This window comes from Xenopus laevis, chromosome 9_10S (assembly GCF_017654675.1).
Source record: "Xenopus laevis strain J_2021 chromosome 9_10S, Xenopus_laevis_v10.1, whole genome shotgun sequence".
Lineage (NCBI taxonomy): Eukaryota > Metazoa > Chordata > Amphibia > Anura > Pipidae > Xenopus > Xenopus laevis.
The window spans coordinates 101994871-102007341 of NC_054388.1; the positions used below are offsets into that span (position 1 = coordinate 101994871).

General features: G+C 43.7%; 1 protein-coding gene across 2 annotated transcripts in view; it reads left to right on the plus strand.

The window, feature by feature from the left end:
• Positions 1–7490: 7490 nt before the first annotated feature.
• Positions 7491–12471, plus strand: part of LOC108703204 (protein kinase C beta type) — a 156024-nt gene continuing 151043 nt past the window's right edge. Inside the window, exons 1-2 of one of the 2 annotated variants that reach the window (XM_018239283.2) lie at positions 7491–7769; positions 12292–12323. In XM_018239283.2, the coding sequence (XP_018094772.1) occupies positions 7606–7769; positions 12292–12323 (196 nt within the window). In that variant the 5' untranslated portion in view covers positions 7491–7605. The remainder of the gene's footprint in view (positions 7770–12291; positions 12324–12471) is intronic. The other variant, XM_018239282.2, reaches the window with a different exon arrangement.

Genomic DNA, 12471 nt, shown 5'->3' on the forward strand with positions numbered 1-12471 from the left:
TTTTAAATAATTGGAGACGAGCGATTCGTGTTGGTGTTCAGGAGTGCGCGGCCTACTAATCTTCTGGTGGAACATTAGTACCTGTTCAGCTTAGAAACAAGGGTCCACACTGAACATATCTTAATAAGTTGAGCATCGGTGGTAAAAACAGATTTTCAAAATGGTACTACAATCACGTCACAGTTTTTTTTTTTAAAGTGAAAGGGATTCTGTCATGATTTTTATGATGTAGTTTTTATTTCTAAATAACACTGTTGACATTGCATAAGAACTCTACATGCAAGCTTTAACCTGGAATCAGTGGCCTGGAGTGGCCTGCAGCTCTGTAGTTATGCCACTGCTTGAAATTTTACCTGGATTTTACATTTCCATTTTTCTCTTTGCACGGTGTCATGCCATGTGTTTACTGGCAACCAAACAGCTAAATAAGGAACATATCCACCAGTCCATCACATAAAATGTATATCTATTATATGTGATAAAAGGACAGAATCTCACAGGACAGCATGAGTCAAACATGCCTGACAGTTTAGTGTGGCAGGAAATTATACATGTGCGTGTACGTGCTTTATAGAAGGAAAAGTAGATAAGCATTAAAATACTGTTAAAGTAAGAGGAAATTGTACAATCTGTATAAGCAGGCTTCATCTATTATTGATATTTCCTAAAGAATTTATGTAGAGTATGATAGCTTCACTTTCTGTCTTTCTCCCTCTGTTTTATGTCTTTCTATGTATTAGCAAGAAGAGTAACCATTGGGCAATGGTCTTTTATTGAAATAAGCTGAGGTGTGACACAAAAACCCTTGTCCTCTCTGTTATTAACCAGCTCACTTAATCTGCAAAATTGATAGTTTTCACAGTACAACATAGAATCCCACATAGAGGAAACGGAACACTCAATTTTATAATAATAATAATTATTATTATTAATAATAATAATAATAATGTTTATATATTCTGTACATAAAATAAAACATATGTTCAAGTCTTAGCCAAGCATGTATTCTTTCTTCATTCCTGTTATACAGCTTTAATTGATCAACTTTTACCCAATCCTTGCCAAAGTTAAAATATGTAGAATTATTCAGTGTTCTAGATAAACCCAGGCACGCATTTGTGGCGAGGCCACATAGGCCCAGGCCTAGGGCGGCAAATTATTGGGGGCGCATGCCGTCCGGCTGCTTGCTGAGGAGCACTGGGGACGTGCAGGGGCGCCCGCGATTCAAATCCAGCCCTGGATAAACCAAAACTCAAACAATACAACTTGTCATTTACCTAGTTAGCTCTCCTTTATGCTTAACCTGGTAGATAACACATACAGCTTTAATTGTAAAGGCAAATTGAGCACAGTAATATAGCCACTAATATGGTGCCCAAAAGGTTGCTATGCTCAAAGGCTATCTCCCTATTCTTCTCCCAGCCATCACAAATGGGTTCGTTTAAAGCTGGCCATAGACATCCATAGACTTCACATCAGACGAACAATCGTTCAGTGCCATCTCCTGATCTGCCACTAACCAATCCGATCAAATAAAGTAGTAAACAAACAGATCAGATGATGTTCTGCCTATGACAGCAATTGTACGAAAGTTATGTCCGACAAAAGCTGGTGACAGTCTCCCCTGATATTGTCAGATCTGCAATACATGCAGAGATATTATCAGCCCCGGATTTATGGCGAGGCCACAAAGGCCCGGGCCTAGGGGCCAATTCCTAGGGGCGGCATGCGCCCAGGCCAGGTCCGGACTGAGAATTAAAATAGGCCCCTATCATTTCAGGTACACAGGCCCAATTAGCCCACACAGAGGCCCAATCAGCCTCCATCAGCCCACTAAATACTGACTTTCTATGGCACCTTATAGCAGCCCCTCTGGCATTTGCCAGAACCCACAGATTGCCAGTCCGGGCCTGGCCCAGGCGCTCTATCGGGAGCCTGCACTCACTAGAGCGCTGTGGGCAGCGGGTGCTAGGACCGCACGGCCTGGAGGCGCCTGCCTCCGGCCCTGGATATTATCGGTAGCCGAAATTTTCAAACCTGTCCAATCGTCTAAATGACAGACCGTCTAAACGACTGATCGCCATGGCATGAAAAATGTTGGGAAAGTCCACACATGGCCCCAAAATTGGTCAAAACGGAGTAGGATCAGATCTTTGCGTCTATGGCCAGCTTAAGACTTCAGACCTGCAGACTGGACCACAGGATACCAGGGAAAGTTCCTGGTGGGCCCATGTATCAGCGGGCTCTCCTATTGTGAATTATTTTTGCTAGGAGGGATGTGTTTCTATTGGCCCAGGGCTGTTATAGAAGTTCCCAAGTCTCCCAATTTTGGCCCCTGGCTTGTCATAGCAGCCAAGAATATTTACTTTTTAAGCTTTCTCCAAAAATGTAAACATTAAACTGAAGGTGCTGAAAACACAAGTCTTCTAGATTTATTTGTCACCATGACTGGAGGAGACTGTTGAGGCATAACTGGGAAGGACCAGATGTGGAAAAAACTTGCCAACAGTGATCCAATAGTTCTTCCTCTTTGGATTCTATGGATGCTGTTGGAGAATGTGAGGTAGGAGGCCTCACCTTCACTCAACTTAGTGGAAGTCAGGGTAAAGACTACATGAATGAAGGACAAAAGTGGTAGGATAGCAACTATTATAGTAAGTTATAACAGCATGTGCATTCCACAACCTCACTGTCCTGACTGTGAAGAACCCTCTACGTTGCTTCAAATGAAAGTTCTTTTCTTCTAGTCTAAAGGGGTGACCTCTGGTACGGTGATCCTCTTTATGGGTAAAAAGGTCCCCTGCTATTTGTCTATAATGTCCTCTAATGTACTTGTAAAATAGGATAGTTCCCTAGGTGACAGCAGACAGAAAAGGGAACCTTAATGGGTACCTGGTTATTGTGTCAATGTCTAGAAGGTAGACGGGCTGATGATCTGCGATGAATATCCACTGTACTAAATGAAGTACCTTGTCTATTACAGTTAATTAATTGTTCAGTTGCTGCAAGATTCCTCTTGACTGTGTTTGTCATAGTTCAGATTAGAGACCTATATAGTTCAGCATGGAGACACTTTACCTCCACCCCTCCTGTGAGTGATGCTAGAAAAAGTGGAGAGCAGCAGGAGTTCAATTAACAACATTTCCACAGCTACATATATTTATTTTATATGATGCTAGCCTTGCATTAATATGGGATTCAGGTCACCTTACAGTACATTGAAAGCTCAAAGATTATCCCTATTCAATACAGTATGCACCCCCAGGGGTTTCACTTGGTCCACCCCTGCACTATGGTTAAAAAGCTGATGTATTTTCCTCTGTGAACATCATTTTACAACTGTCATTTTACATTTGTTTGCTGGTTTGGAAAAAAATGGAGAGAAGAAAATGCATGATTCGGGAATTCAGCTATATCCACTAAAAGATATAGGGAAGGAATAAAGAAAATTAAATATACTTTACATGTTAATAACATAGTTTGATTGATCCAAAATCACTAATAACATATAGAGCTGTCTTCAGGGAATCTACATAGGGGAAGTCTTCCAGGGATGAACACACATAGTGGAACTATTCAGGGCAACAGTTGTAATTAAGAAGATCCATCGTCATTGTAGGTATGGTATTGCAAGGTGGCAACAGTATCACCATCTTTGTTATAGTATGGTAAGATGACAACAGCAGGGCAAGATAACAAAGGTAGGACAAGAATGTGACAGTAGGGAAGGTGGTGACAGTAGGGTGAGATGTCAGCCATTGGGCAAGATTTTGACAGTAAGAGAAGATGGCAACTGTAGGACAAGACAGAAGGACATGATGCTGACAGCAGAGCAAGATTTTAAGATTTTAAGAATACGACAAGATGACAATAAAAGAACTAGATGGTGATAGTAGGGCAAGACAGCATTACTAGGGCAAGATGGTGACAGTAGGACTTTGTAGCAGTATTATGCACCACATGGACCCTTTAGCTTTAGAGAAATAGTGCAGAAGAAGACCATTGTAAGGTGGGACCTGGTGCAAAACTGCCAAGTCTCTCCTTAATTCACTATCTACAGTGGAATAAATTCCGGGAGAGCAGGTGGTGCAATTGCCAAGGCCCGCTTCCCCCCCGGTGCCGGACATTGTGCCGCACGAAACTGCGGGTCTAGAGGGATGGGGGCCCGAGTGCACATCCTGCATCCGGGCCCGGAATCAACTAGTTACATTACTGACTACCTACCTACAATGTTAGAGAGTTTGTTGTGAAACTACAGTTCAGCTTTTATTACACTGTTATGATAAATTCCATATTGACCAACTTTCATCATAACTGACTATATTCCATAAGCTTTATTAGCTCAGTTACTCTACTTTGTTTTCAGTAGTGCCCCTTTTGTGGGCCTGCAAAAAAAAAAAATTCTAGCCCCTCTCCCCAATGGGAGAACTGATATTACAGGTCATACTATACACCAGAAAAAAATGGAGAGTCACGGATGAACCCCCCCCCATGGACCCTTGTATAGAAGAAATAGTCACAGTCCCTGCATCTGCGGGGTTCTGCTTCCTCTATAGCAGCGATCCCCAATGAATGGCTCAGGAGCAACATGTTGCTCACCAACCCCTTGAATGTTTTGAATTCCAGAGCTTATCAGTGCTTTGTAAAGGGGAAGAATGACCCTTTCCCCCATGAATTTGAATCTCTCTATCCCTTTTGATATAGAGACTACAGAATATCTTACTTGCCCCTTCCTAGTAATACTTATGGAAATCGCTTGCTACAACCAAGTTCATTATCCATATATCCCCCCAGGTCCTTCTCCATCATTGATTTGACTGTCTTTGTCCCATTAAGGGTATAATCAGAGCACACATTTTCAAATTCCATGTGCATAATCCTACAACATCAATGTTAAGACTGAATCTCATCTGCCACTTAGCCACCCAGGCTGACAGTTTGTCAATATCCTGATATAAGGATGAAACCAACTGGCAGCATACCATTGTTCTGTATAGTTTTGTATCATCAGCAAAGGTGCATTGCTTCACTGTGACCTTTACAGGACCCGCAATGCCTTAAAGGGATTCTGCAATGATTTTATGGTGTCATCTTTTCTAAATTACACTGTTTACACTGCAAATAATTCACTCTACTAATCCCAAAATTTTATTCCTGAACCAGCAAGTGTATTTTTTTAGTTGTAATATTGGTGTGTAGGTGCATCTCAGGTCATTTTGCCTGGTCATGTGCTTTCAGAAAGAGCCAGCACTTTAGGATGGAACTGCTTTCAGACAGACTGTTGTTTTTCCTACTCAATGTAACTGAATGTGTCTCAGTGGGACCTTAATTTTACTATTGAGTGCTGTTCTTACATCTACCAGGCAGCTGTTATCTTGTGTTAGGGAGCTGCTATCTGGTTACCTTCCTATTGTCCCTTTCCCCCCAACTGCTGGGGGGAAAGGGAGGGGGTGATATCACTCCAACTTGCAGTACAGCAGTAAAGAGTGACTGAAGTTTATCAGAGCACAAGTCACATGACTGGGGGCAGCTGGGAAACTGACAATTTTCTAGCCCCATGTCAGATTTCAAAATTAAATATAAAAAAAATCTGTTTGCTCTTTCGAGAAACGGATTTCAGTGCAGAATTCTGCTGGAGCAGCACTATTAACTGCTGTTGACAGTATCCCTTTAAATTGAAATAACTTTTAAGGGCTTTAGCACACAGGCGGATTCAGGGAGATTTAGTCGCCTGACAACTAATCGCCTCTTCTTCGGAGCGTCAATCTCCCTGAACTGCCTTCCACATGCTAAAATGAAAAATCGCCTGCGGCAATGCGCTTGCGGCGCTTAGATTTCCGAAGTCGCCCGAAGTTTCCTCATGAAGAAGAGGCGATTAGTCACCAGGCGACTAAATCTCCCTGAATCTGGCCATGTGCTAAAAGAAGAAACATGTTACTGTTCCTCCAGCACCTACAACTATTTATTGACACATTTCTGATTGTATATGAGAAAGGTTTCATTTTCGGGTTCTGTAGCCATGAATGGTATTTGATTTTTGTTAATCTTCTTGTTTAACATCATTGTATTTTTACAGAGCTTATCTGCTCGGCAAATATGTGCCCTATTTCAACTTACCAACTCAATACCCTAAGTTCCAGCTGGCCCTAGAATACATCTGTATTGTTGCCCAAAGTGTACCCCTTCTTGAAGAGGATTAGTTATCTGAGATCTATGAGATTTATCAGTGGCGTAACTAGATATTACTGGGCCCCACAGCAAATTATTTTTTAGGCCCCCAAAATGTTTAGAGGTTGACTTGTTTCTCCAATATTTATTGAAATTGTATATGAATTAGGGCCTCGTGGGGCCCCTATACCTCCTGGGCCCCCCTGCAGCCGCAGGGTCTGCTTCCTCTATAGTTATGCCCCTGAGATTTATTAAGGTGCCCATACAAGGGCCGATAAAAGCTGCCGACAGACCGAGTCGTTAGGATCCGATCGTTGGGCCCTAGGGCCCACGATCGGATCAGCCCGATATTGCCCACCTCAAGGTGGGCATATTGGGGATAGATCCGCTCGTTTGGCGACATCGCCAAACAAGCGGATCTCTCCGTGTATGGCCACCTTTAGGGATTGAACTGGGGAATCCAGAAAGATTGGCAGCCAGTTAAATTACCTTTTAGTATAATGTAGAGAGTGATATTCTGAGATTATTTACTGGGGATGCACGGAATCCAGGATTCGGTTCGGGATTCAGCCAGGATTTGGCCTTTTTCAGCAGGATTCGGCCTAATCCTTCTGCCTGGCCAAACCGAATCCGAATTTGCATATGCAAATTAGCGACGGGAGGAAAATCTCGTGACTTTTTGTCACAAAACAAAGAAGTAAACAATGTTTTTACCTTCCCAGCCCTAATTTGCATATATATAATAATCGGCAAAATCTTTCGCGAAGGATTCGGGGGTTCGGCCGAATCCAAAATAGTGGATTCAGTGCATCCCTATTATTTACAATTGGTTTTCATTTATATATTATTTGTGTTTTTATGAGTTATTTCGCTTTTTAGTCAGCCGCTCTACAGTTTGCAATTCCAGCCATCTGGTTGCTACATTCCCCTAGCAACCATGCATTGATCTGAAGGAAAGACTGGAATATGAATAGGAGAGGCCTGAATAGAAAGATGAGTAATAAAAAGTAGTGATAACAATCCATTTGTAGCCTTAAAGAGCATTTATTTACAGATGGAGCTACTATTTGAGTCAAAAGAAAAAGGCAAATAATTCAAAAAAACTCTCTGAGGCAACAGGAGGGAAGCAGAGAATTTGGAGTTTGTATCCTGCTTCAGACATACAACTTGTTGTCAGGGCGGAAGGGATAAAAAGCCACCACGTCTGTGAGTAAACAGCGGGAAATGCTCAGGTCGATGCGCTGAGGTACTTGTCTTTTATATTGTAGGCGTGGCCTTGTCTCTGACAGGAGGCGTGGTTATGCGGATGAGGGGGCGCGGTCAGGCGACGCTGGGTGCAGGGGAGAGCACAGCTGTACTGTGCGGCAGAGGCGCTGCTAGAGAGAGCGGACACACACCGGACTGCCCGCAGCTCTGTTCTTTGCATTGGACCGAAGCATGGCTGACCCCGTAGACGGCGAGCCCGGGAATGACATCGCCACCCGCTTCGCCAGGAAGGGAGCTCTGAGGCAGAAGAACGTGCATGAGGTTAAGGAGCACAAGTTCACAGCGCGCTTCTTCAAGCAGCCCACCTTCTGCAGCCACTGCACCGACTTCATCTGGTGAGACTAGAATAGGGGGGATCTTGTACCTGGCCGGGCTCATTATCACCCCAGTGTCGGGGGGAGCTCATAGACTGTACCAACTGCCAGCAATAAAGTACAGAGTCTGCCCATTGATAAGACTTGGGTGCCAGAGATCATAATGATCCAGTCCTGGCAGTTTGACGAATAAGGTCTGGGAAATACCAGTTGAGTGCGACATTATGCCCCTAATAATAATAATAAGGGATGCAGCAAATTGTAGTTCAGCAGCTAGAATGGTGCAGATGAGTAGCTCCTGTCATTGCCTGCCTGTCTCTTTAATAAACACTGGCACCTTCCAATGGATGAGCACTGAGCTGATCTTGAGCCACAGCAACCAGTGGGGATTCTGGGATTTGTAGTTCAGCAACTAAAGAGTGCAGATAAGGAGCTCCTGCCATTGCCTGCCTGTTTCTTTAATAAACACTGCCACTGGCACCTTCCAAGGGATGAGCACTGAGCAGAGTGAAAGCTCCTGGAAACTTAGAGCCGAATCTTTCAATTTAGTGTATGTAATTAAGAGAGCACCTTATTGATTGATCCTGGGATCTCCTTTCCCTGCCCGGTGCAGCATTTAACATGCAGTTGCTGTCACTTTTATTTGCGCTGCATTGATCTGTGCCGCTTGCTGGTGGGATGAGTGAGAGAGAGAGAGAGAAAGAGAGGGGGCGGCAGTTGATAGTTTGTCATTTCTACTCCAACCATCCTTCCCTGCTGTTGAACTACAACTCCCACAATCCTTTCAGCTGTCAGAAGAATCAAGCAGCAGCCCCCCAGTTTCCCCCCAAATATACCGTTATCTGTTGCTTTGCCTTGTGCCATTGATTGATTGGATGGGAGAGGGATAAACAAGTATTGGAGCAGCAGATGGGCAAGCAGTAGATTTATTATTATTAGTGCCGGTGCTTAGGGTTCTGTATGCCCTTCTGCTGCATGCCACTTAGTGGTAGACCAGGAGGCTGGTAATGCAGTCTTTTACTGGTCTGCACCCAGGCTGGGTGATTGTAGAGCTTCGCAGGTGCAGGGACTATGCAGATATCTACAGTATATATATATATATATTGTATTGTCATTGTATATAGTGTGAGGCCAGGGCTGCGGTGCAGTGACAAACAGGAAAAGCACTTGGTTGATTAAGGGAGGGTGGAAGGGGCTGTTTGTTTGGCTGGTGCAACAAAGCAGCCGTTCAGCTGGATCATGCAAATCTCTTTACTTCCAGCCTGTTCCATGGTGCTGCCCAAAGTGCAAGTTCTGCGTCCCAGTTTTAGCAGCCGAGAGGCATTGCCGCCAGCCCTTGCATAGAGTGTCATTGAGGCTGTCATTGATAGCACTCGGCATGTGAATGGATGTGAATGGCACGAGCCATTGTGTCTACAGCATGAGATGGTTTAACAGTGTGACAGTCCCGTGGCACTTTAGACAGGCAGCCTTCCAATGAGTAGCAGAGTGTTGTACAATGTTAGTCTTTAATCACATCAAGGCAATGTCGATTAGTGATACATTTTATTGACTAACTTTGAGTCTGCTTGGGTCTCTTCCTCGGGAATGATACAATGTGTATACAGTGAAACCTCGATTTGAAGTGCCCTGATTTTACATTTTCCCTCATTTTACATTTTTTATCCCAACAATTTATAATGCATTTCAATGGGTGCATTTCCCTGATTTTAAGTAATGTTTTCCTGGCTTTTACATCAAAATTTTGTCCTGATGTTCCCAAAGACTGCTTTTTTCCACCTCTATGAATGTTATTATTAAATAAGGTTAAAATACTGTATATTTTGCCATGGTTCTGCCTGTAAATGGTGAATTCCAATGAGTCTGCCCAGTGGCTTAACTAGATATTACTGGGCCCCACAGCAAATTATTTTTCAGGCCCCCAAAATGTCTAGAGGTGGACCTGTATTGACTAATATGTATTGAAATTGTATATGAATTAGGGCCTAATGGGGCCCCTAAACCTACTGGGCCCCCCTGCACCTGCTGGGTCAGCTCCCTCTGTAGTTAAGCCCCTGAGTCTGCCCCTTATACAGTCCTGCACCAATCACTTATTGCTTTAGGTTGTGTATGTGACTGCACATGCCCCCCATAGTGTAACATTAACACTGCAATGTTTAACCCTTGTTATTAACACAATAAATATTGTATCTCAAAGTAAAACAGACTCCTTATGCTTATATCCTTTTAGTACTTGAAGAAAAAGTTCTTTAACATATTTACCTGGTTTTACTTTTCCCCGGATTTTACAGATTTTTTCTTGGTCCCCTGAAAAATGTAAAATGGGGGTTCTACTGTATATGAATGAATGACATTGTTTGGGTAGACTGACACACACTAGGTGGAAACAAGTGGAGAGAGAGAGATAAAACAGAAAAGCCATAGAGACCAGTGCTAATTCCTGTAAAACTTCCGTACAGCAGTGCACATGCAGCGAGCAAAATAGTCTCTTGCAAAGATCAGGTCAATACATGTTGGTAGCGTGGAATAATGCGAGTGGTTGGTGCAGGCAATTGACCCAAACGCAGAGTGGAATTGCGGCTTTCTTGTGTGCACTGCAGTGTGGTGGAATAGAATAGGAATAGCCGTGCGGGTTTGTTGCACCCGTGCATCTGCAGCGATTTTAACTGCGCCTCCGATGGCAAGCGGTTGGTCAGGGCGAGATTAAACGGAAGAGCAAAAGGAGGCAGCGCACACATCCCCTGAAAAGTATTAACCTCTTGGCAACCAGTACAGAGAAAGAGAGAAGGGGATTAAACCGGAAATAAGACAAGCTTATCTCTTGTACCATCATTTTTTGTGCAATTATCTTTGTGTCATTTGGCGTGCCAGATTGTGACAGTGTTGCATGCTGCTCTGAATGCTGGGTGTTCACTTGTTAATTCCCCCTCTGAGGCTGTGCATGTTGGTACCAGCTGCCTGTGTGCCATTCTGTGTCTTGGCATGTGCCATGTCTGTTATTGCCATGAATTGTGTGTGCATGTTGCTGAGCCAGTGTATTATTCTGAGTCTCTACATGTATTTCTAGGCTACTGAGATGCATGTAGCCATATGCCGTTATCTGCAGTGGGTTCATTTGCTGTACAACATTCTTATTGTTATTTTCTCTCTCTGTGCTTCACTACTGATCATTGGGTACAGGAAGCTGTAGTTCTGCAACATCTAGTGTTAGGTTATCAATTCCCACTTTATATGAAGCTGTGTCATTAAGCAAGCTGTCACATTGTGTGAGTGCATTTCTCTCTCTGTTACATTGTGTGATGATCTCTGTGCAAAGACCTATGGCTGTCACACATAACATGACGTGTTGGCTTGTTACAGTGTGATTCTTGTGTTGTGGGTCTGTACCTGAGTGCCATCCATTTTGGGTCATTTTGTGCATCTTTGTGCTATGGGGATTCAGTCACCATTTGCATCAGTGTGCCATGCAGATTGTGTCTCAGTAACCCTGTGCATCGTTGTGCCATGCTGGTTGTCTCTCAGTTACTCGTTGCATCAGTGTGCCATGCAGATTGTGTCTCAGTAACCCTGTGCATCAGTGTGCCATGCAGATTGTGTCTCAGTAACCCTGTGCATCAATGTGCCATGCATATTGTCTCTCAGTAACCCTGTGCATCAGTGTGCCATACAGATTGTCTCTCATTAATCGTGTGCATTGGTGTACCATGCGGATTGTGTCTCAGTAAGTTTGTGTATCAGTGTGCCATGCGGATTTTCTTTCAGTAACCCTGTGCATCAGTGTGCCATGCAGATTGTGTCTCAGTAACCCTGTGCATCAGTGTGCCATGCAGATTGTGTCTCAGTAACCCTGTGCATCAGTGTGCCATGCAGATTGTGTCTCAGTAACCCTGAATGAAATTGCCAAGCTGGTTGTTATACAGTCAGACTGTGCATCCATGTGCCGTGCAATGACTCCCCTGTTGCAGTGGTGTCCCATTCAGATTGTGACTTGGCCCAACTGTGCATCTGCGTGCCATGCAGATTGTGTTTCGGTCCCATTGTGCGTCTGTGTGCCATGTAATAATTCCGTCATCCTGTGCATCTGTGCCAGATTCAGATTATGCCTGGTCACCTTGTGTATCTGTGTGCCATGCACATTTTTACCCTTTGGATCATGCAGATCATCTGTGTCACTTCTAGGGTTGCCACCTTTTCTGGAAACAAATACCGGCCTCCCTATATAAATTATCTTTTTTCCCTATTAATAACATTGGGATGAACAATTATTTTTACCGGCCCTGTGGCAGCCCTACTCACTGCCCATTGTTGAGTAGCGAAAGTCACCTGGTGTAGCTGCAAGTGTCAGACCAGTCATCTATATGTCTGTATTTGAGTAATGTCCCCTGTGTATCTTTGTGTGTTTGTGGCTCCTTGGTGTTAAATTCTCTCCCTGAAGTAGCCATTAAATGAATTAATTGCATTTTCTGATTGCACCAATGCATCTTGCAGCGTTCTCCTACCATGACAATTCCTTCCACTGACTGTGTGTAATCTTCTCTTGCAGGGGTTTTGGCAAGCAGGGATTCCAGTGTCAAGGTCAGTGTCTCTACTTACCGTTTGCTGTGATTGTTTGATTCAAAGATGGAGGCAGGCGTTACGGAGAGAGGACAGTGATATGTTGCCACTCACAGACCTGCCAGCTCCTGATTTATTTATTTTTCACTCTGCTCTACCGACATGCATC